The sequence below is a fragment of the Notothenia rossii genome (assembly GCF_949606895.1).
Source record: "Notothenia rossii genome assembly, chromosome: 5".
NCBI classification, from domain to species: Eukaryota; Metazoa; Chordata; class Actinopteri; order Perciformes; family Nototheniidae; genus Notothenia; species Notothenia rossii.
The window spans coordinates 35395999-35422191 of NC_136903.1; the positions used below are offsets into that span (position 1 = coordinate 35395999).

The 26193-nt window shown below is 42.3% G+C and overlaps 1 protein-coding gene across 4 annotated transcripts in view; it reads right to left on the reverse strand.

Annotated features, from left to right (window-relative positions):
• The window catches only part of LOC307040230 (NT-3 growth factor receptor-like), a 283019-nt gene that overhangs the window by 190879 nt on the left and 65947 nt on the right, over positions 1-26193 (reverse strand). For all 4 annotated transcript variants that reach the window (XM_079682872.1, XM_079682870.1, XM_079682871.1 and 1 more), the window contains one exon: positions 10616-10690. In XM_079682872.1, coding sequence (XP_079538998.1) covers positions 10616-10644 — 29 coding nt within the window. In that variant the 5' untranslated portion in view covers positions 10645-10690. The remainder of the gene's footprint in view (positions 1-10615; positions 10691-26193) is intronic.

Below are 26193 nucleotides of genomic sequence, written 5' to 3' on the forward strand. Positions count from 1 at the left end.
AGGAAAAGACAGACAGGAAGTAAACACTTACAGGAACAGTAGCAGAAAACGGGCAGGAAGTAAACACTAACGGCCTGTCCACACGGCGGCGTGCGTTTTCGCTTGCCGGCGGTGGGGGCTGAAAGTCGACCAACAACCAATCACATGAATCTCCCGCCCCGGACACACAAGCACGCGGTTTGATTGGCTAGAGCTTGTACTGGCATATGATTCGATTGGCTGACGCTTCCGCCAAAGCTTCAAAAGTTGAACATTGGCTCAACTTTCGTCGCGAGCAACGCGAGCAAATCTACGCTTCGCTCCCACAATGCAGTTCGGCAAAACGTGTCGATTCAAAGTGAATGGGCAGAAGCGTTGAAGCGTCAACGCATGCCGCCGTGTGGACGGGCCGTTAAGGGAACAGCAGGAAAAGACAGACAGGAAGTAAACTCTAACAGGAACAGTAACAGAAGAGAGGCAGGGAGTAAACACTAAAGGGAACAGCAGAAGACAGACAGGGGGTTGATGCCAAGCTGCTTGTCATTTCCTCCCTCCTCGCTCAAAACACAAGTTGTTCTGTTGCGCCATCTTAAGGAGCGTTCCATGGCACTTATTTGTGCTTGCAGGAGTGAGGATTGAGGGGCGGAGATTGATAACCGAGGAGTGATAATCGAGGAACCATCCTTCTGTGAGATCCTCAGCGCCCAGACATGCCCCCTTACGCAGAGTCCACACGGCGGCATGCGTTGAAGCTTGCCAGTGGGCGTATGTGAAACTAGACCAACAACCAAGGACATGAATCTCCCGCCTCGGACACACAAGCACGCGGTTTGATTGGCTAGAGCTTGTACTGGCATATGATTTGATTGGCTGATGCTTCCGTCGAAGCTTAAAAAGTTGAACATTGCTGTGAGCCCAGTGGCCGTCTGCGAGACAGCGAGACACAGCGAAGCCCAGCCCGAACACACAAACACACCCGCAGCCTGGCTGGGACTTTGTGTGTGTGCTCACACACCAACTCACAGCCTCGCCGCGTCCCGCCGTCTCAGGGAGGAGAAATCGGCGGAGCTGCAACTGAGAAATGATTGAGTGTGTGTGTGTGAGGACTTAACGTAACCGCTCCGCGGACGTAACGTAACGGCTCCACGGATTGGTCCATTTGGACCAATGGGTCCATTTGGGTATGGGAACGTCACTTAGTACCAGGAAGTACAACTCTGTCTGTGACCCTATAGTGGATCGATCCAGCCACCCTCTCCCTTCAGATAAAAACATTTCCGCCGCCTTGAGGGACTTCCAATCCGAGCTCGGTATTACAGATGTGTGGCGCCTAGTGCACCCAGATGCCCGAGAGTACTCTTTCTATTCTGGTGCGCATAACTCCTACTCAAGGATAGATTACATAATGATGTCTTCAAATTTGATCCAGAATGTTATTGAGATCAAAATGCATAGTATATATGGGCGACTGTGGCTGCGAGGGAGTGCGGTCGTCTTTCAAACAGAAGGTTGTGGGTTCGATCCCAGCCCATGCAGTCAACATGTCGATGTATCCTTGGGCAAGATACTTAACACTGAGTTGCTCCCGATGGCATGGCCAACGGTGTGTGAATGTGTATGAATGTTAGGTCCTATAGAGTAAGGTACACTGCTCTGTATGAATGGGTGTGAATGGGTGAATGACATGTAGTATGTAAAGCGCTTTGAGGGGTCTTAAAGACTGGATAAAGCGCTATATAAGTACATTCCATATATTATTAAGTGATCATGCTGCGGTATCTGTCACATTTTCCCCTCCAACCAACCCTTGCAAATCCAAACAGTGGCGACTTAATACATCTCTACTCAAAAATGAAAAATGCACACTGCTCATTAAAAAACAAATTTTAGATTTCTTTGAGATCAATCTAAATTATGTACCAAGCGTCACTACTGTCTGGGAGGCTTTTAAAGCAACATGCAGGGGCTGGTTAATTAGTTTCTCCTCGGCAGAGAATAAAAAGCGCAGAGAGGTGAAATCCCAATTAAACTTTAAACTCAAGACTCTAGAAGAGCAGCATATGCTAGACCCATCCAATTTAGATCTCAGGAACTCACTTCTCACCGCTAGGACTAATTTGCAGAAACTTGTACATGAGGAGACAGCTTTTGCCCTTTTTCTTTTACGAAGAACATACTTTGAATCCGGAGACAAAGCAGGGAAAATGGTAGCTCATAGATTGAAACAAATAGAAAACAGACAGATTATTCCAGCGATCAGAGATGAGCATGACAGGCTACAGTGTGATGCAGCCAAAATCAATGAATCTTTCAAGAACTATTATTCTAAATTATATAGCACAAAAAATAACTTGAATGAAGAAGCCTTAGATAGCTTTTTCGGAGATTTTAACCTCCCGAGCGTCAGCTTGGCTGACAGATCTGCTATGGAGGCACCTGTTTCCCAAAATGAAATAGAAAACGCAATCATGAAGATGGCATCAGGGAAAACTCCAGGGGACGACGGTTTTGGAACAGAGTTCTATAAATGTTTTAAAGAACAGCTTTCACCATATTTACTGTTGTTATTCAATGAAATATTAGAATCTGAAGCCATGCCTCCCTCCATGAGCAGGGCCATTATCTCATTGTTGCCTAAACCGGGCACAGATCCTTCTCTGATGGGTAACCACCGCCCTTTAAGCCTTCTAAACTGTGACTATAAGATTCTAGCCAAGATACTGGCACTCCGTTTGGAGAAGGTGGTTCCATCTATAGTGCATCTAGACCAAGTAGGTTTCATTCCAGACCGCCAGTCCTCAAATAACATGAGGAGGGTTTTTCAGATTATCCTAGAAGCAAGCTCCAGCAATTTGCCAATGATTGCAGCATCACTAGATGCTGAGAAAGCTTTTGACCAAATAGAATGGAAATATCTGTTTTACACGCTCAAAAAATGTGGCTTTGGGCCCAAGTTGATTAGCTGGGTAAAGGCTTTGTATAGCGCTCCCTTCTCTTCTGTTAGAACTAATGGGTTAATCTCAAAACCTTTCCCCTTACACCATGGTGTGAGGCAAGGGTGTCCTGTTAGTCCCCTACTTTTTATTATGGCTCTAGAACCATTAGCCTGTGCAATTCGCGCTAATGGTGACATATATGGTGTGAACATTCATGGACACGATTTCAAATTAAATATGTACGCTGACGATATACTTCTTACTTTGAGCAAGCCAGCACTCTCTATACCCGAAGTTCTTGATATGATACATTTATTTGGCAGCTTCTCTGGATATAAGATAAATTGGAACAAGAGTGAAGCAGTCCCACTTAACTCATATACATATAAACACAACCTAATGAGCACCCCCTTTATTTGGAAAACAAATGGAATGAGGTATTTGGGAATTAACATCGTCTCTCCTATCTCTAAAATCTTTAGCCTTAACGGCCCTGCTATTTTCCAGTCCATTAAGGAGGACATCAACAGGTGGATGGCCATACCACTCTCTCTATGGGGCAGAGCAGAAACCTTGAAAATGAATGTTCTCCCAAGGCTTTCTCATATTATCTCCTCTATCCCTCTTGAATTCCCACTAAAATGGTTTAAAGATATCAAATCCCTATTCACTCAGTTCCTTTGGAATAATAAGAAACCCAGAATCGCACATAATAAGTTGATCATTCCAAGATCAATGGGAGGTTTGGGAGTCCCAGATGTATTCCAGTATTATCTGTCCTTCAATGCAAAGTATCCATTATCGTGGGCGTACAAAAGTGCCTCTTCGGTAGGCAGTTGGCAATGGCTGGAGCAATCCATCATGTCTGTAAACCAAAACATATCTCTGGCATCAATGTGGTACTGCCCAAAACCACCACCCTCAATGGATAATACCATCATCCGCTTTTCATGCTCTATTGTAAAGCAACTGCACAGGAGACTCAACATAGAGGGGATCTCTTTACCATCTTGCCCCATTTGGAGTAACCCCTGTATTTCTGCAGGAGGAGGCACTTTAAGTCATAATATCTGGCAGAAGGTTGGTATTACTACAATTGGACAGATATATAGAGACCAAACCCTTCCATTTCAACAACTCAAAAATCAGTATGGTCTCTCAGACTCGTCTTTTCTATCATATGCACAACTAGCATCTATTATTAGTACAAAATGTAAGGAGGGAGCCATGCCTGCTTCATGTATGGAAGAGGACCAGCGCCTCAAGAAAGCAATCATATCATCAGGTGTGGTCTCTAACATTTATAAATTATTATCTAGGGCTGCCCCGAATACCTATTCTCCTGTCCAACTGTCCTGGGAGCATACCTTGAATATCTCTCTGTCTGCTTTGCAATGGAACTCCATTTGGCAGTCAGCTATGTTCTCTTCTAAATGTGTAAGATTCAGGATCATACAGTTCAAAATTCTAAATAGAGCTTACATCACCCCTGTTACAAAATCCAAGATGGACAATAAACACAGAGATTTATGCTGGCATGAATGTGGCAAGCGAGGTACATTGTTGCACCTACTCTGGGAATGCCCAGCGGTAAAAAAAACTTTGGTCAGAAGTAATATCCTTATTGTCTGAATCTTTAAAAGTTAGTTTCCCTACATGTCCCATTGCATGTCTACAGGGTCTCAAGCCAGATGGCAATCCTGCAAGGACTACCGATCGGCTCTGGACATTGGGCTGTTTAGCCACAAAAAGACTCATCCTATTAAACTGGAAGGAATGCAAACCAGCCTGCTTTACTAGGGACTCATGGCTGAGGGAGTACCTGGACCTACTGAACATGGAGCGTGCAGCTTCTCTGCTGGGGGATTTTGAGGGGAGACAGGAGGATTGCGGTTCACTGTCCGCAGCTCTCCTATCTAACCCTGTCAATATGGCATCTCCTGTGTAATGTATAATGTATTGTGTATGTAATGTCCTGTGTATGTCACAATCAGCTGCCTTAGGAAGTCATCCTTGCATTCACCCCCCCCCCCCCCCCCCCCCCCTCCCCCGTTACGTTTTGTTTAGTTGTTTGTTGTTACATGTTTTGATGTACGGTTTGTTATCTGGAGCAATGTCTGTTAAAAAATAATACAAAAAAAAAACGTAGTACCAGGAAGAACATGATTAAATCTCCAACGAGGCGTTCTGGGGCAGCATAGACAGGTATTTTCTGTGTTAGAGTTTTACTCGCTACAGGGTGTACTTTGAGAGTTTGTGACTTTGCAGACCGTTTACATGCAGAAAAACCTTCATAACACACAAGGGGACGTGGGACCTTTAAAGCACCACTTGGTCTATGTGCAGCCTCACAGAGATGTTAGCATGGCTTTGGACTCACATTATGGTTTTGGTCATTGGATTGCCTGATGAACTTTAAGGTTCCATAATGATTTCACTTGTTGTCTCCAACAAGTCCTCCAACTCATACGACCAAATATGCCGATTGTTCAGGCCCAATTATTACGACCAAATATGTTGTTTGTTCAAGCGCTTAATACGTCCTATAATTAAGTTTTAACGTTTTCGCCCTCTAGTGCTCCCGTTGAATGCAAACGTTACAGAGGGTCGTTTATTCACAAATAACCCTCTCTGTAAAATCCTAAATTGTAGGATATTTTGGCCATTAAAACGCTTTTTGATTAGATTTCTAGCGAGAAGTGTATATTGTACTTTTGGAATCCACGTCCAGTCGATATGTAGGATCTATAGTTTGATAGATATTACGAAGATGATTTGAGGTATGCGGCAGCCTCCATGTAAAGTTACGGGTTGAAAACAGTATTTCCGGTCTCGACGTTTTCATAATAAAACCAATGATCAAATGATTTAACAGTGATATCTGCGGTACTCATCAACTAAAAAACATCAGTTTATCCTTGTTAATTATACGACATTTGTTGGTTTAAATTGTGTACAAGGCTTTTGTGTTTTTCCCATAGGTTTTTCTCTTTCGATTCTGAGAGACACCTTTCTTTTTTCAGAGGTTTTGATAGGCTAAAACATCGCCGCAATGCATGTCGGGATATGGTCGCTGTGCAATATGAAATTGGAAGTGATCACATAACGGCATTGTAATACACGGTTCGGCTGCATTAAATATTACATATCTACCATAGATATTTATTTATGGAGCCCTGATCAGAAGATCTTTTGACAAACTGTAAGAAATGCCGCCAAAACTGAATACATGATTTGGGTCATAAATATATTAGCAATTAAACCACATCTTCCATTTCTTTTCACACAATACGTCTCCTCGCAGTATCAACACTAATTCGGCTGACTTTTATATTTGATCCAATTGGTATATTGGTTATATTTACACCATAACGGTGCACAGCTGATAGAAAGGGATTTTTTTGTAGTTTTTAAAGATATTATTTACTACGTTTCCAACTCCTCATGCAGTTGACTGTTACAGGTTTATACAGGTTCATGGTACAATGCATAAGCTTCAAATCGAGAGACTGAAACTGTATTTTCCTTTACCGTTCTGTGTTAATTTCACAATAAAGTTAATAGTCATATTATGTTTGATATTATTATGTTTTATTAACTACACCACTGTTTTTTTAACCCGTGCCGCCTAGTGGTTAAAGCACTTTATTGAATGTTGTTGTTGAATACGTTTTATTTGATGAAAACATTTAAATATTAAGAGTAGCCTACATACAAAATTGAAAATATGAAGAAGTGATCTCTACAATAAAACAGTTTAGTGCAGGACGTCCAAAGATATTAACTGGAGGATGTTCCAAACAGACAAACTAATAAGGCTTTATTTAAACATTAAAGATTACTTTAAGTTAAGGTCTTCTTTTGAACAAGAAAAAGACTTTGGGGTTATCCACAGATAAATATGAAGTCTGACAAAGTACTTAACGTCCAATATATTGCATAGTTTATTTTAGCACTTGACAATCACCTTCCTTGAATTTGACTCAGGTGTAACTAAAGTCTGATTTAAGGGTTGTTTATATTTCACATCATTAATCAGAATCTGCAAAGTAACTAAAATACATGTAGTGGAGTAAAAATACCAGGTTAACCTCTGAATTGTAGTGGAGTAAAACAAAGTAGTATGCTGCTGTAACAAAAAGATTTCCCAACTAGGGATCAATAAAGTATATCTTATCTTATCTTAAAATGAACAAGTGAATGTTTCAGGCTTATCAATTAACAACAGGAGGGGTCACAGACATAAGACCAGCTGTTAAATAAAGCTCTTCTGACCTTAGGTGTCATGTGGGTATATTAATTCACCCATTTATTAATTATATGTTTTAAATTTGATAACACCACTGTGTTTCGTATCCCCTGGAGGGGGGGGGGGCTGGACCATGGATGTATGGGCTGGACGGGGGCCCGTCAAAGTTTTGGGAAGTCTTCCGTGGTTCCATTCCATTTCAAAGAGCTGTTGACGCTCAGCGTAACCTTGTCGCACTGCCACTCCAATACCCAATCACAGGGCTTGATGACTAATCACAGGGTTTGTAAAGCAAGGCGGATGTTGTAGTCCCAAACGATAGCTGGGAATTCTGGGTAGTGTAGTGTCTTCGGAAATTGTAGTGTCTAAACTCCTAAAAAACTATTTGTTTCTCTGAATCGAAGGTTAAAAACACAAAAGCATTATACACAATTTAAACCAATCAATATTGTGTAATGAACAAGGATAAACTGATGTTTTTTAGTGGATGAGTAATGCAGATATTACTGTGTAATCATTTGACAGTGAGGGGAATATATCCGGTTTTATTATGAAAACTTCGAGACCGGAAAAACTGTTTTCACCCACGCGAACTTTACATGGAAGCTGCATACACGTTCTCTATCAAACTATATCCTACACATCGACTGGACGTGGATTCTAAAAGTACAATATACACTTCTCGCTAGAAATCTAATCAAAAAGCATTTTAATGGCCAAACTATTCTACAATTTAGGATTTTCCAGAGAAGGTTATTTGTGAATAAACGAATAAACGGGAGCATGTTGTTTCTTACACGACCACTAGAGGTGCCACAAACGTGACTATGGGTCGTAATCTAAGCTGCTTAAACAATTGTTTTTTTCTATTGTTTTTGTGTGGGCCACAGCCACATAAAGCAATTACACTTCCCCCTCACCTCCACTAGTTTACCTCATTTCAGTTGCAATAAATCACAACCATAATTAACAACAAACATTTGATTAAAATGGTAAACTTTATATTTGCTTGTAACTTGGCATTATTTAATTCATTTTCACACATTTTATCACAGCTAACGCAAGTATTTGTTTGTATTAATGACTTTCTTTGTCTTTGAGTTACCGTGGTCATTGGGGGAGGTTACTTCCTGGTTCAGCAAAAGGCGTGGCTGAGGGCTGATGAGGGATAAATGGGGATAAACCACATGCTTCCATGTAAAAGAGGGGTATGCGTTTTGTCAGTGTTTTTTTCTACCCCTTGTTTTCTATTTTCTTATAAGAGTTATTTTCTCTCTTGTATAGGCCTAGTTATTAGATTATTATTATTATTATTATTATTATTATTATTATATTTTTTCCAAACGTGGGTAAAAAAACAAACACTTTCTTTCAACTTAAAAAATGATCAAAGTAAAGGATCTTTACCTACCACTTAATGTGTTCATCTTTTCTGGTAGACATGACACCAACATTAAACTCCAACTACATTGAAACTTTTACAGCTTTGAGCTTGAAGCAATTCTAATGTATGGCACAGTGCACAGGATGTGTTGAATTCACTAAGTTACTTTGAAGTGCATCCTCTTCAGAGCAACAGGCAGCCAATGTTAAGAAGCTCTTAACAGTGTGCATGTGCACTCACTTTTAAGTGCTACTTTTGGAAAACTCTTGTTAGAAAACACTCGACCTCTGGGATTATACTAATCTGGAAGCAGTGCCAAACACCTGTCTTTAGCTGTCTCTCAGTTGTGTACTCCTGTACTAACATTTGCAATGTTTAGTGCATAAGTGCTTCCCAATGCAACATATGGAAAAATGCCGTGCAGTATGAGCAACTGTTGCACTAAAAACTGTCAAAAGTGGAGTGTTAAACACTGCATACTTCTTTTGCTGAATGATCGCCATCCTGGCTACGAATTGGAAGCTGTGGGACGAGCTGTGATTGTGGTTGCTTCAGTACTACTTATTTGTATTGTGCAACACAGCACTATACAAATAAAAGACTGTGTTTTTTCTTAGTATTCTACAAATGTCTGCTGGTATTGACAAGAAGCCAACATTAATTGTAGGGATGCACCGAATATTCGGCCACCGAAAATTATCGGCCGAAAATAGTTAAAAAAGCCCTTTCGGCTTTCGGCCGAAAGGGTTTTAGCACTGAAAAAATATCACCGAATGTCAGAGAACAGGGTTACGTTGATCATACTCCGCATATTTGTCCGGGTGTTTTGATTTCAAGTGGTGGAGTAATCCCGAAGTGGTGAAAGTCTTTGCAGTTACACCCCCTCAAGAAATGTCAGCTGAACACGTTTTACAAATCGCAATCCGCGCCTCTCTCTCTGATATTTTTAAATATCTCCAAGCGGCAGACATGTTGGCTGTGAGCCAGCCGCGAGCATGGTCGCGCGCCGTGCTTGTCGCCGCGTTTTGATTACGTCATAACAACAACACGTTAGGTTACCAAACTTATAGGTGCATTTGTTGTTGTTGAAGGCCTGGCTGTTACAGTCTTTATTTACACTATTTTGTTGTAGGCCTACTGGCCTAGATGTTTATGCAGTTTTAAAGCACCTTGGCTTTGTTCTGAATGCACTTTGTTGTAGTTATCCTAGAGAGAAAAGAAAATGCACTTGACTTGGAATTAATGTACTGTATGCATTCAAAGTGCTGAATACATGTTTTATGGACCCATAATAGTGATTATTATTTAAGTTAAGTTTTGCCATAATCATGTATTTTTCCATAATCAGGTAGCTGAACAACATTTGTAAAACATATATACATTTTATATATATATTTCTATATATATATTTCTATATATATATAGAAATATATATATATATGTATATATTTCTATATATATATATTTCTATTAATCATTTTCGGCCTTTCGGCATTCGGTTTTCGGCCAACTGTTTCCTATTTTCGGTATCGGTTTCGGCCAATAATTTCCCATTCGGTGCACCCCTAATTAATTGTATGGGTTAATTGAGCGATCTGTAACGATTTGCTACCACGAACGATGACGTTGCTATAATATAGCTAACTAGCCAACGTCCTTTTTGTGAGGGCAAAGCCATTATCTGCGTTTAAAACAAGACTACATTGTCTCAATTCACACACAGCGAACGTGTTTATAGTGTTCAACACATTTTGTACTAAGGGATGTGTCCGAGTTGAGATACAGCGCCTGAGTAACTGACACCATCAGCTCCCCTGATTGTAACAACCCTGCTGAGTGGTGATGTTCCTGCTTATTTGGACCAACCTGGCCTGATTGAAGGCAAAGTGGACAGTACTGTTATTATAAAATGAGAGGAGACAATCACACCAATGGACAAACTAGATGGGAAATGTTTCATAATGTCTCAATTGGTTTATTAACGAGAACTATTATTTCATGTGACATTTCACCCTGTAGAACCATTTGGGAAATATTCAGAGATACAGAAGAACATTTTAAACTCACAGCCTCTGTAAGCCGGTGTAGAGCTCCATGTCCACATCCCTCAACGTCTGCAGGCCAGTCCAGTTCTCAATGTGACTGGAAAAACGACAGACAAGATATATTAGTAATGTTACAGTGAATTATGTTATTCATTATGGCTAAATTGATTAAACATCAGAAAATTGTGCTTATCACAGTGTTACCATTGCATCATCAGAAAAGGGAATTCAAAAACATGCTTAGGGCAAGAAGGATAACTGATAGACTTCAAAAAAAGATAGAGCAAAGTCACAAAAAACACCCTACTGATTGAGTTGGGGTAAAGCAAAAGGCACCAAAACGTTAAGAAATAACAAAGTGGAATACCTTGAACGACAGAGAAGAGAAACAGAGCAGCAAAGACTAAATACACAAAGAGAGGAGGGGAAGGGAAGATTAGGGGGAAAGACAGTGAGTCTCTCCTAAAAAACAAAGATACGTGGCAAATACCCACACCACAGAGAGACCAAAGAATGTTTTTTTGAACTTGTGTTGTAATCTTCCAAATAACTTGCAGTTCATTTCAATCTAATACAAAAATTATTGAAAAATGATATACTGCGTTTGCGAGTTTTTCATGGTCATATTTCACAAGTGGGCTCACATCCGATGCAAAGCTGATTTTTTTGGTGGTGCGTTTCTATATAAAGTTAAGGCAAAGCTGCACATTCAGGCAAGGTGATGCAAATGATGTGAATGTGAGGTGTGTGTATGTCGTGAAATCACGCTGCCTTGCGAAGGCCAATCAGAATTGAGATTGTCATTACTAACGTTGTTGAAATGGGATAGATCAGCCAGTTCACCTGCACACAGAACTCTACAGTACCTCAAATGTGTCTTGCAGTCAGGGTTTTTATTATAAAGGGCAAATGGAGCAAAGCTCTTCTGACTTATAAAGGCGTTGTTGTGTTATTGTTTTCACACAAAAAAAAAACGTTTTCTCTGATAAAACGCGAGTAGGAGACTCTCTCCAATGCCCTGCCAGTGCCTTTTTCCCCCAAAAAAGGTGCTCAGTGGACACAGGTACGTACTGGCAGAAGCTTTGTAATATACAAACAGGTTTAATACAAACCATTCAAACTGGTTCATCAAACCCAATGTGGTTCCTCCACAGTCACAGTGCTCATGTATACTGGTCTGATTTCACTCACTGCTTTTGTTTGTTGGCCGTGAAAGTTTGTAACATGGCCTTGTGGGAGTCCAGCAGCAGAATCAGCATCATGGCCCATTTTACACCCAGCAGCGGATGGCAACAAATCAAAACACGCAAATCACATCACACTGAACATCTGTTTACCCCAGAGACCCCCTCCTGGCTCTGACTCTCTGAGTGTGTGTGTGTGTGTGTGTGTGTGTGTGTGTGTGTGTGTGTGTGTGTCCTTACAAAGGTATGCATGCAAAGATCAGTTAGAGGTTCTTTTTGTCCATCTGGCTTCCTGGAATTGATTCAGTTTAACACCTCTGCATATTTACTCTATCAAATTGTAATAGCTTTATTGGCATGACCATAATTACATAGAGCACTGCCAAAAAATGTGGCTTTATTTGATTCATCACACAAAAGACGAACAGTGTCCAAAGACTTGCCTTAACCCACAGACTGCTGCATGATGGGATAGACTCAAACTGTCATTCCAGTGGGCGTTGCATATTGATTGGCTGACTTCATTTTTAGCTGTTAGCAGCATCTGCCCCCCCGAGGGCCTGCTGATTGACTTAATGAAAGGGAGATCCATTATCCATTTAACTATCTAAACACAGCAGTCACTGTGAGCACACACACACACACACACACACACACACACACACACACACACACACACACACACACACACACACACACACACACACACACACACACACACACACACACACACAGATAATTATTTACCTTCAAGCATTTTAAATTCAACATCCACAAGTATTTCCATGGAGTTCTCTCTGTATGGCAGCTTTCTGCAGCAGCTTTTCATCTAAATATACAATCTTGTAGAAGGGCCAGTGTCAAAGGAAAAGCTTTGCTTGGTAATAAATGAAATCCCTTTTGATAGCAGCAACAAAGTTGCCTTTTTTGCATAGATTACAGAATGGACTGAACACACTGCAGCCTTTTTGAAATGCAGCTTGTACTAGAGCAGCGTTAGCTGGAGCAAATCAAATGCGTACTGAGAAGAGACTTTTAACTGACAACATGCTGTCTTTGGAAACATCACTACTGGTTTTAAATGACAGTGAGGACTACACCGCCACGCGAGTGAAGAAAAACTTGCTTAAGAATCAATAACAAATAGTTTATTTTACCAAGCTACAATGGTGGGGCTGGTGGTCCTTTGTGTATCAAAGTCTTAAGTACCAACCAGTATTCTCTTGGAATTGACTGTGGATGTTCACTGCGTCTAGAGGATGACCTTTTCTCTGTGCCTTTATTAGGCTTAATATTCTTATGCAGAAACCTTTTCTCTTCAAATGTCTTGGCTTCTTTTACATTACATGTCATTTGTTAGACACTTTTATCCAAAGCGACTTACATTCAGTACTGTGGACAATCCCCACAGTGTCTTGCCCAGGGACACAACGACATGCTCACTGCAGTGGGACTCAAACTAGCTATCCCCTGATTCGAAGTCCAGCACACTATCCACTGAGCCACAGCCTTCTTCTACTCAGAACATATCCCATTTGTGTCACCTGAAGAGATTGGTCTCAACTCAAGCCCATGAAGGAGTGAGTAACTTTAGTTCAGCTTAAAAAAAAGTCCCTCCGTGAGTTGGTCACAAAATATATATTGATAACAGCGTCTGTAATTGTTTTTTTTGTTATGACCAATCAGGTACCGGTAACAATTTAGTACCGGTTCTCGATACCCTTCCCTACGAGTTTGGAGAGTCTGAAAACATGGCTGATATGAATGTCTACTAGTATTTGTTAAAACACAAGAAGCTGCTTTTTAAGGAACTGGAGTGTTTCCCCTACCATTGTCTTGGCGGGGCGCTGCGCCCTGCCAACGGAGCCCCGCGCCCTGCCTGAAATTCAAGTTTGTTTTTTTTGTTGTTTTTCTTATTTAAAAAAAAAAAATATATAGGGCACCAAATTGCAACTTAAGTAATCTATCTACGGTCACTTTTCACATTGAACATGTGCTCTTTTATTAAATAAAGTAAACTAAACGCCTATGTTATTTATCCAATGTATGTGCATGTTTCAGTGTCCACTGCTTTGCGTATTCACATTCTCCCTCCGCTCTGTTTCTGAAGGGCGGGGGGTTCCCCCCCCCCCCCCCCCCCCCCACACACACACACGAATGCACACGCTCACAATCAGAGACAAGAGCGGAAGAAAGGAGGAGAACAACAAAGTGTAAAAAAGTCAAACAAATCTGCATTATTGCCCCTAGCTCTGCTGTCTGCCCGTTTGTGTCCCCCCCCAGTTTCAAATTCGTTTATTATAATTTTTTAACCGCAAGCCGTTATCGTCACGAGAGAAGGACACACACAGCCTGCCCAGGTGGACGCGCGCGAACGCGACAACGAACGTAGCATGCGCATTCTAAAAATAACTCACAGATGGTGAGCAGGTACCGCGGTTTTGACCTACAGTATTGAATTTGAAAGAAAACAACAATGAAACGCCAGCAGAAGAATAGTCTAATGAGTTGGGTGAAAAAAAAGACAGAAGACGTGAGTTGGTTTATTCAGTAAATTAGCTCAGGATAATTGGATGTTCTGTCTACACCTGTTGATGTGAGGCTAATGCAGGATTTGCTAGCTTGATGCTACCGGCATTTAGCGGCAGTGACTCAACACATGGCCTCTTAAAATGTATCGTCAGCAATGTATGACAAGCAGACTGCTTGTTTAATGTTAGACTCACACCAATAGCTCAATATGATCGTAACACGATTGCTTTCATATCAGAGATCAGATGAGGTGGAGCTGCCTCCAGCAATAGAGGATGAGGCAGAGAGAAGCAGCAGCAGCACAGGGTTGCAGCAGGTATGTTATATGCTGTAGTCAGGTGATTTAAATGTATCAATGAAAGGAAGAAGTGTAGGCTACATGATAAGAAGGGAATACAGTTTAAATTAAAGGAATAAAGTACAGTGTAACACTGTACTTTATTACTTTTTAATGTACAAATACTTTGTTACTGTACGATATCAATAACAATAATCCACAGCTCCTCTCTCTGCTCCAGAGGATAAAAAAAATTTGGCAGCACCCTGCCGAGGCAGTAAACCTAGGGGAAACACTGAACTGCTTTGTCACTTTATGGACTCAAGAACGTTTTTGTGTCACTGTAAAACTCTTAATAAATCCCCAGTATTATATAGAATAAGTTACAATTTAAATATGTTTTTGATGCCAACACTGACAACCTCCCCCCCCCTTTCCCTTACACATCTTGGCAATTTGTGAAGAGTCAGACCTCTCTCTCCCCACACACACAAACCCTCAATGTTTGCCTGCCAGGACACAGAAGGATCTGCAACATTACAGCAGCCTCCTACGCTCTCTGCCTCCAAAGTGTGAGTCCCACAGAGATGGAGGTGAGGAGAGGGGGAGCAATAATGCTGGCTGAGCGAAAAATAGAACCGAGAGGAGATGGCAGGTGGATTTGAGCTGCATACCAGCATTTTTAAAGAGAACCAGCACCTGAAGCTTTTCTGTTACACAGGATTACTCAGGCTCACCTGCAGGTTCTGTGTATGTCCTTCAGGAATCCTTCCTTTTCTTCTGTGTCTCTCTAGTGCCTCCCCCTCTCTCCACTAATGTATTCATGCCTTCTGAAAGGCAACCTGTCATTAAAATAAAGAAAGGTCTCCTGGGGCCAACTAGCTGCTACCATCATCTCCAACTTTCACACACTATTTACAGCAGCCGGAGAAAGAGTAAAAGGATCAACGATGGAAGAAACGAGATAAGAAGAGATGGCTTAAAGAATTGCTTGTGATTACATCTGTCTTTAAATGGTGTGTGTGTGTTTGAGTGTGTAAGGTGTGAGGGTTGAAACAATTGCTGCGTTTGGTTTCAAACACATTAAACATTCATGAAGTTCAATTTGCAAGAGACCAACGTGTGTGTGTGTGTGTGAGGGAGGTTGTGGATGGTGTGCTGACATCGAAACAGACGCAGGCGCGTTTGAGTATTAAACTGCCTTTGATATGTGTGTGTGTGTGTGTGTTTTTGTTTGTGTAAAAGTTGACAGTACGTGATTTCCCATTGCTCCATGCTTCTTGGCCACATGTAGAGAAAATAAGAGGATGCTTTTACAGCATTGCCTCACTCTGTTGACCTGATGCAAGCCTCAATTAGCCAGCTAGTTATTTACATAGCAGCTAGCCTCAGGTGAAATGGGTTATCTTAGAACTGTTGTTAGAGCAATGTGTTAATCTGCTCATTTTGTTCTTTCAGATACTCTAATGCGCCCCTGGGGCCCCCACAGGCTTTGTGTTACAGAACCAACAATTTTAAGATGATGAGTTCACTTTCAGTTGAATCTGATTAAGAGGCTACTGTACATTCATTCTGAGGTCCACTTACCAGCGGTAAAATGGCTCTGCGAGGACGATAGTTATGTTTCTAAGGAGAGCAGTGCAACAGAAGGACACAGAGGACAATTCAGCTATATATGTATCTACTCTTTGCCTAAATTAGCATTTTTAGACAACAAGAAATAGGGGGGAACATTACTCAAATACAAGCTACAAAATGTCTCTTCTGACACCTAGAAGATGTCTAAACTGCGATAGGGCTCCCGCTGCTCCAATTCTCCAGTCCATCTCAAGCTCTTTTGTCCCCTAAAACTAGAACCACACCCTGAGATACTTGAACTCCTTCACTTGGGGTAAGGACTCATTCCCTGCTTGAAGAAGACTTTTTTTTCCTGCTGAGAACCGTTGTCACAGATTTAGAGGTGCCGACATAGCAAAACAGAAAAACACAACAAGTCCTCCAACTCATACGACCAAATAGGCCGATTGTTCAGGCCCAATTATTATGACCAAATATGTCGTTTGTTCAAGCGCTTAATACGTCCTATTATTAAGTTTTAACGTTTTCGCCCTCTAGTGCTCCCGTTGAATGCAAACGTTACAGATGGTCGTTTATTCTCAAATAACCCTCTCTGTAAAATCCTAAATTGTAGGATATTTTGGCCATTAAAACGCTTTTTGATTAGATTTCTAGCGAGAAGTGTATATTGTACTTTTAGAATCCACGTCCAGTCGATATGTAGGATCTATAGTTTGATAGATATTACGAAGATGGTTTGAGGTATGCGGCAGCCTCCATGTAAAGTTACGGGTTGAAAACAATATTTCTGGTCTCGACGTTTTCATAATAAAACCAATGATCAAATGATTTAACTGTGATATGTGCAGTACTCATCAACTAAAAAACATTAGTTTATCCTTGTTAGTTATACGACATTTATTGGTTTAAATTGTGTACAATGCTTTTGTGTTTTTCCCATAGGTTTTTCTCTTTCGATTCTGAGAGACACCTTTCTTTTTTCAGAGGTTTTGATCGACTAAAACATTGATTGTTTTCGTCGCAATGCATTTCGGGATTTCATATATGATATGAAATCGGAAAAACATTTAAAAAAAATAAAATACTTTATTCCGAGTGTTCTTGCTTTTCTCTTTGGAAGCCATCACATAACGGCATTGTAACAGGTGGTTCGGCTGCATTAAATATTACATAACCGCCGTAGATATTTATTTATAGAGCCCTGCAGAGCTGACAGAAAGGGATTTTTTTGTAGTTTTTAAAGATATTATTTACTACCTTTCCAACTCCTCATGCAGTTGATTTTTACAGGTCTATACAGGTTCATGGTACAATGCATAAGCTTCAAATCGAGAGACTGAAACTGTATTTTCCTTTACCGTTCTGTTTTAATTTCACAATAAAGTTAATAGTCATATGTTTGATATTATTATGTTTTATTAACTACACCACTAGTTTTTTAACCCGCGCTGCCTAGCGGTTAAAGCACGTTATTGAGTTTTGTTGTTGAATAAGTTTTATTTGATGAAAACATTTAAATATTAAGAGTAGCCTACATACAAAATTGAAAATATCAAGAAGATACTGTAGTGATCTCTACAATAAAACAGTTTAGTGCAGGACGTCCAAAGATATTAACAGGAGGATGTGCAAAACAGACAAACTAATAAGGTTTTATTTAAACATTAAAGAATACTTTAAGTTAACCCTTTGGAGTCGACCGTCACGCCGGCGTGATCAGATCACATGACCTGTTCAAGCCGGTGCCGCATAAAAACAACAGTCCGGACAACATTGCTGTGTGTTTCTGTCGAAAGTAGTGTTTCATGAAAAAAGACCCAGGAAACACGGAGATACGATGATATAAAGTTAATACATTTCAAAAGTATGAAAAATGGAAGCACATATTTGAATATCTTCGCCGTATTTGATCATTTTACGAAACGGAAAATACTGGAAACTGTAGATCCTGCTCAACAGGATGTATATGTGTATTTCTGTCAAAGGTAGTGGCTTGACACTATATGCCAGTCTTTGTTTCATGCAAAAATACCCAATAAACACGGAGATACGATGATATAAATGTAATACAAATATATTTCAAAAGTATGAATAATGGAAGCACATATTTTAATATCTTCGCCGTATTTTATCATTTTACGAAACGGAAAATACTAGAAACTTTAGATTCTGCTCAACAGGATGTATTTACCAGGGAGGGGGTGAGGTAATCAGGTAAACAGAGTGATACGAAGCGAGACGAAAAGAGACGGAGAGGGACGGCGGGAACCGAAGAGGGACGGCGGGAACCGAAGAGGGACGGCGGGAACCGAAGGGAGACGGCGGGAAATGGAGAGAGACGAAGATATACGAAGACAGGCGGCGGGAGACAAAGAGAGACGGCGGGAGACTGCGATTGAAGTAAAGTGACAGACAAACATTGAGAATTTAGATATAGTTAGATAGATTTAGAGTTTTTAAGATTCAACTATGATGAAGAGAACTCTGAACGTGAGTCAAGCTATGAGCTTGTTTTTTGACATGGAGGAGGAGGAGGATGAGCCTGTGATGTTGCCCTCTTTGTCGTAGTGGCACAGATAAAGACAGAAAAAACAGATTTTTGTAAATAATGTGTATATATATATTTGTATTATATTTATAATAACACTTTTGCCTTATCAGAATGAAATCCCATGTACATTATTTAAGCTTTTAAATGTTTTGTTGTCACTGTGTCACTGTTGACAGAACTTGAGAAATGAGGAAAAAAAGCCTATGGATACACCTGTTATTTGTTCATAAAATTTGTATATAGGTTCATGCTACCTCAATCAAACTTTCACATTATCATAGTGACATCCCATGTATATATTTCCAGCTTTCAAATGGTTTCGTTGTGTATGTTTGAGTTACCTATATGAAAAATAATATCACTTTCAAAATCTGTTTTTATTTGTGATTTTGGGTCCAAAATGTTCATATAGTATCTCAAAATGAAATAAATAACTATCAGGTTATATAGGTGAGGTTGTCCTTAAAAAAAAGATACCAAACATTGACATGCCAAAGACTTCTTAATGGTGTTTAGTAAGACAAATCAAATTATGCGAAAATTGCCAAATTAGCCCAGGACTCCAAAGGGTCAAGGTCTAATTTTGAATAAGAAAAAAACGTTGCGGTTATCCACAGATAAATATGAAGTCTGACAAAGTACTTAATGTCCAATATATTGCATATTTTATTTTGGCACTTAATAATAATAATAAATGGGATTTATATAGTGCTTTTCTAGACCCAAAGACGCTTTACATTATGAGTAAGGTCGACAAACAAAACAAGAACAAAAACACAAACAAAAACAGAAAAGCAGTCAATAAAAAATGCACTGGATCCTATCGGCTTCGCTCAGAGAACTTTTTCCTTTTAACTGTACCAAAGGTCCGTACTGAACTTGGGAAAAGGGCGTTCAGTTACGCTGCCCCTCAAGCTTGGAACCTGCTTCAAACTGAGCTGAAACTCAGAGAGCTGGTCTCATTAGAAACACTCAAAGCAACTTTAACTGACCTCGAAGCAGGCCGCTGTGTCTGTAAATGCTTTGGCTAAACTTGGTGTATGACTGTGCTGTGATTGTGCGTTTTGTAATTGTTTGTAACTGTAAAACTGTCTGAAACTGTGCTGTTACCATTCTTGGGCCAGGACTCTCTTGAAAAAGAGATTTTTTAATCTCAATGAGACCTATCCTGGTTAAATAAAGGTTAAATAAAATAAAAATAAAAGGAGGATGTTGGTTCAGAGGGGGGAAGGGGCGGGTTTAAGGATAAGCAGAGTTGAAGAGGTGGGTTTTGAGACGGGACTGGAACAGGGTGAGGGAATCAGACTCCCGGAAGTCTTGGGGGAGGGAGTTCCAGAGCTTCGGGGCTGCCACAGAGAAGGCTCTGTCCCCGAAGCTCCGGAGTTTGGCATTGGGGATTGAAAGCAAACCAGCTGAGGTGGATCTGAGGTACCGGGGTGGTTGGTAGAGGATGAGGAGGTCAGTGAGGTAGGGGGGGGGGGCAGATGGTGGAGGGCTTTATAGGTGAGGACCAGGAGTTTGTAGTGAATGCGGTGTGAGACGGGGAGCCAGTGGAGTTCTTTGAGGACCGGGGTGATGTGATGCCATGATTTGGTGTGGGTGAGGAGTCTGGCGGCTGCGTTCTGGACACTCTGGAGTCTGTTGAGGGATGTTGTGCTGATGCCGAAGAGGAGTGAGTTGCAATAGTCAAGGCGGGAGGAGATGAAGGCGTGAATGAGTCGCTCAGCTGCGGGGCGGGTGAGAGAGGGACGGAGTTTGGCGATATTGCGGAGGTGGAAAAATGAGGTTTTTACAACTTGGCGGATGTGGGCGTCGAGGGAGAGGGTGGGTACGAATATCACGCCAAGCTTGCGTGCCTGGGTGGAGGGGGAAACAGGGGTGCCATCGATGGTGAGTGTCAGGTTCGGGGTTTTGCTGAGGGTGGAATTGGAGCCGATGAGGAGGAGTTCAGTTTTATTGCTGTTGAGTTTGAGGAAGTTGTGTTGCATCCAGGATTTTATTGCAGTCAGACAGGATTCGATGTGTGTGAGAGGGGGGTTGTGGGGGGATTTGGTGCTGAGGTAGATCTGTGTGTCGTCAGCATAGCAGTGAAAGTCCAGGTTGTGATGGCGGAGAATTTGACCAAGGGGGAGGATTTAGATGATGAAGAGGAGGGGGCCGAGTACTGAACCTTGGGGAACACCTTGGGTGACTGAAGCTGTGGTAGAGGAGTGATTGTTGAGGGAGATGAAGTGGGATCTGTCGGAGAGGTAGGACTGGAGCCACCTAAGTGCAGTACCTTCGATACCGATATCCCGGAGTCGGGTAAGCAGGATGGTGTGGCTCACGGTATCGAAGGCTGCACTCAGGTCAAGGAGGATGAGGATGTTGAGGGAACCGGTGTCAGCAGAGGTGAGGAGGGAATTGAGGTCTTTGATGAGTACCGTTTCTGTGCTGTGGTGAGGACGAAAACCAGACTGAAGGGGTTCAAAAAGGTCATTTGTTTGGAGATGGCGGTGGAGTTGTTTGGAGATGATGCGTTCTATTGTTTTTGAGAGAAAGGGGAGGTTGGAGATGGGGCGGTAATTACTGAGGGAGGAGGGATCCAGACCGGGTTTCTTGAGGATGGGAGTGACAGCAGCAGTTTTGAAGGCAGAGGGAACGGTTCCTTGGGAAAGGGAGGAGTTGAAAAGGTTGACAAGGTAGGGGCAGAGGACGGGGAGGCAGGACTTCAGAAGAGGGGTGGGTAGAGAGTCAAGCGAGCAGGTTGTGGGTTTGGAGGAGCTGATCAGTTGGATTATTTCAGGGGGGATAACCAGAGTGAACTGGGAGGGAATGCCGTGGGGAGGAGGGCTCGGGAGGTCAAGGGAGATGGAAGGAGGAATTGTGGCGGTGGATGTTGGGGGAGATGTTTGTGTGTCAGATGCAGCGGATAGGGAGTGATTAATGGCAGTGATTTTGTCAGAGAAAAACTGGAGGAATGAACTGCATAGAGTGGAAGTGGAGGAAGAGAGGGTGTCAGCACGGGGTTTGAGGAGCTTGTTGACGGTGGAGAAGAGGGTCCTGGGGTTACGGGAGGGGTCGATGAAGATGGTGGAGAGGTAAGCAGATTTTGCGGCAGTGAGGGCGTCTCTGTAGGTAGTGAGATGGAGCTTGTAGGATTCATGATGAACTGTGAGGGATGATTTCATGGTTAGGCGTTCGAGCTGGCGGCTGGTTTGCTTCAGTTTACGGAGTGTAGGGGTGAACCAGGGTGAGGAGGTTTTAAAAGTGAAATTTTTCCTTTTGAGGGGGGCCAAGCTATTGAGGGAGGCGAGTAGGGTTGAATTAAGGTGGTTGAGTTGATCATCGGGTGAGCTGAGGTTCGAGTCCAGGGGGAGAGTAGAGGATAGCAGGTCGGAGAGGTGCTGGGGATCGACAGAGCGTAAATTACGGAAAGTGATGTTCCTGGAGGGGAGGGGGGGGGGGGGGGGGGGGGGAGGCGGTGGTGAACTGTATGAGTTTCTGGTCAGAGAGGGGAAAGGGGCAGGGGTGGAGGTCGAGTACTGTGAGGTTGGTGGAGCAGACAAGGTCAAGGATGTGTCCTTTATCGTGGGTGGGGAAGGTGACATGTTGTGTAAAGGAGAAATTGTCCAGAAGGGAGGAAAATTCAGAAGCGTGTTTGCAGGTGGTGGAGTCCATGTGGATGTTAAGGTCGCCGAGGAGTAACAGACGTGGGGAGAGGGATGAAGAATGGTTAGGAGTTCAGTGAGATCAGAGAGGAAGGAGGGGTGTGGTTTAGGGGGGCGGTAAATGAGGATAACTGTCAGTGAGGGAGGGGTTTTGAAGGCGAGAAATTTGAAGGATGGTACTGAGGGGAGGGTGAGTTCTGTAGTCCGGATGTTCTGGTTGTAGATGACAGCCAGCCCACCACCACGGCGTGAGGGGCGGGGTTTAGTGATGTAATTAAAACCAGGGGGGATGTTTGATTGAGCGAGAAGAAGTCATTGGGTTGTTGCCAGGTTTCAGTGAGCAGAAGGAAGTCGATGGATTTGTCCAGGATGAGTTCGTGAAGGATGTGGGCTTTATTGTTGAGTGACCGTATATTTAGGAGGGCAAAATTGGTCAAGTGGGGGGTTGGAGGGGTGGTGGCAGGCTGGAGAGGTATGAGGTTGTCTAGGTTAGCAGCGCAGGGGTGGGCATGAGAGGGGGGGCAGTGGAGCAGAGGAGGGGGGCTTGATGGTGGGGAGAAATGGCTTGTTATATGTGTTGGGAGGCGGAGGGGAGTGGGATCCGCTCCAGTTATTCCGTGCAGCTGGGAGTGTAGGTGAGCGGGGGATAGTGTAAGAGGAGCAGTAGGAGTTGCGTTCTGATGACGCGTCAGGTGTGCGACAGTGCGTTGCGTGGAGCAGATGGATGCAATGGATTGTCCGTGCTGAAGGTAAACAAAACTGTGGCGGGTGCTTCGGTGAATGTAGCGGGGTCGACGAAGGAGTCCAAGATGTCTGATAACTGAGATGGAAGACGGAGTGGAAGAGTTGGTCAATGACAGCAGCTGTGAGATGGAGTATTTCAGCATGATGACAGGCGGAATGGCTGGGAGCAGTGTGATGGCAGCGATAGCAGCTAGCGGTCTAGGTTCACAGAGGTGGGGGATTGTTGTGGAGACGAGGAAGATCCACGACATGGCAGGAGGATGTGAGCAGCGGGCCGGGACAGATGCACCCCAGAGATGAAGGCAGGAGGCAGAGAGAGTCCACGGTTGTTGCGTGGGACGGAGACAGACAGTAGGCGATGTAGCAGATAGCAATAGCCACCCGGCACTTTGATGGCTACGTGAGGGCAGCCGGCTACAGCCAGCAACGGAGGCAGAAGTCCAAAATAAGTAAACATTTAAAAACAATGTGCATTGCATTAAAGATGTGTAATGCAGGGCAGTGGTCCAATTCGAAAGTTTGAAGAACGAATGGTAGCTGAGGGTGATAGAGGGTGACAGAGGCGGAGAAGCAGCGAACAGTCAACGCCAGCGTCCTCTCCGAGACTTGACAATCACCTTCCCTGAATTTGACTCAGGTGTAACTAAAGTCTGATTTAAGGGCTGTTTATATTTCACATCATTAATCAGAATCTGCAAAGTAACTAAAATACATGTAGTGGAGTAAAAATACCACGTTAACCTCTGAATTGTAGTGGAGTAGAACAAAGTAGTATGCTGCTGTAACAAAAACATTTCCCAACTTGGGATCAATAAAGTATATCTTATCTTATCTTAAGATGATCGATGGCTACTGCCATATTTGCAAAATATGCCCCTGAACCTTGACAATTGAATGTTTCAGGCTTATCAATGAACAACAGGAGGGGTCACAGACATAAGACTAGGGGCCCTTCTCACTTCGGTTAAATGGATTCCTTGCGTCGTTTCCCTGCGACTAGTCCCTCCCACCAGGGAAGCATGGAGAGATGCAAGGAAACCACGAGAAGCAGGGAAATTAGTTTAAAGAGCAATGGGACGTCCTTTCCACCGGAATGTCAAGTGAAGCGACGTCCGTTTGCGATGACGCTGCACAGCGGATCGTCTGACAGCAGCCAGCTCTGTCCCCGTTGTTTCCATACACAACCCCCGCCTCTGTTAATACACATTTACTGACACAAACATTTGTATAATCTGGCTGGACTATGGATGTAGGGCTGGACCCGTCCAATTCCAGTTTTGGAAAGTCTGCCGTGGTTCCATTCCATTTCATAGAGCTGTGACGCTCAGCGTAACCTTGTCGCACTACCACTCCAACATTCAGCTTCATAAAGGGACGCAAATAGCTTTCAACTGATTGCAATGTATTCCCATCTGCGGCGAGATTTGACGCTCATGGAAGCACGGCATTCGTTTGTGTCGGCTGCCCTTAAAGGTAATGTGAGCGTCAATTCCCATTGGATAACGGAGAATTGTACAACCGGAAGTAAGTATTCCCCTGACTGTCGATTGATTTTACAGTGATATCTGCACTACTCATCGACTAAAAAACACCAGATTATCCTTGTTAATTACACAACATCGATTGGTTTAAATTGTGTGCAATGCTTTTGCATTTTTCCCCTTCGATTCGGAGAAACAAATATTTTTTCGGAGTAAAGGATGGCAGAAGACACTACACTACCCAGAATCCCCAGCTATCGTTTAGGACTAAACCATGTGCTCTGTTTGACAAACCCCGTGATTAGTTCTCAAGCTCTGTGATTGGTTGACCTCCCACTGCATTCCATATGAAAGAAAACGTTTCGTAAAAGATAAAATCATACTTTATTCAGCAGTGCTTGCTTTACTCTTTGAAAGTCATCACATGAATGCATTGTAATAAATGGTTCGGCTGCATTAAATACATTACACATCTGTCGTAGTTCTTTATTTTTATTTATCTACAGAGATCGGGCTCAGAATAGACCGGAAACTATTCTTTTACCGTTCAGTTTGAATTTCACAATAGAGTTAGTTGTAATATTTTGTTTTGTTATATATATATATATTATTGTTCTTCTAGACCGCTGGGTCATGTTAAGACCATCTTTTCTGTGTTGCTGTGGGTTTTTTCCATCGCTTTTGTGTTACAAATATCAAAACAATAACTAAATATATCCGTCGTAAACTAAACCAGAAACAGCAGTATATTTTATTTTGTTAACACTGTAAACTTGACAGCTTTTTAACCCAAACCACCTACTGGTTAAAGCACGTTATTACACGTTTAGAGTAATGTAATGCAGGTAGATTGTGTTGCTTTTTAATGAATGTTTAAAATTCCTTTTTCTGAATGTCTTTTATTATTATTAACTACTTGTTACTTGTTGCTAGGGACGCTGCTATCGATATTATTTATGTTATGTTGTTTAACTGTGTAATGGTGTTATCTTTATTGCTACCCCCTTCCCGTCAATGTATAGTGTTAGTCCACAGCGCAAACGTATTAGTTTAACAAAATCCGCATCTAAAATTGTGGCATAGATAGCCTACGTTATTTTCCCCTGTGCAATTCTCCATTTACTCAACAATAACACATAATTATCCTTGTGTTTATTAATTTGTTTGATTAATAAACACAAGTTGGAGTCCGTCAGGACCGAGGGTCGGAGCAGCTCATTTGCTTTAGAGAATATTACACCCGGAAGTAAGTATTCTCTCCGCTTTGCTTGACAAACCTGTTATGTAGTGTCACACCAGGTGTGACTATGACTTTAAGATGGCACCAGGGTTTTGGGATGTGTGAACCGGATACAGTTAATGTCGTAGTCCATAATCAATATACAACATTGGCGACGAGGATTATGGATTCTCTACTCTCACCTCTATCCCCGTTCCTCGCACTGCCGGGCGAACCGCTGATGCCGTGGATTCGCTGGCTTGAGTCCTTCGAAATGTTCATAGTAGCCGCGGGGCTAGCTGAAGCTAACGAAGACAGGAAGAAAGCCCTGCTGATACACTCACTGGGCAGCGAGGGACAGCGGATTTTTCTGACTCTCGGACT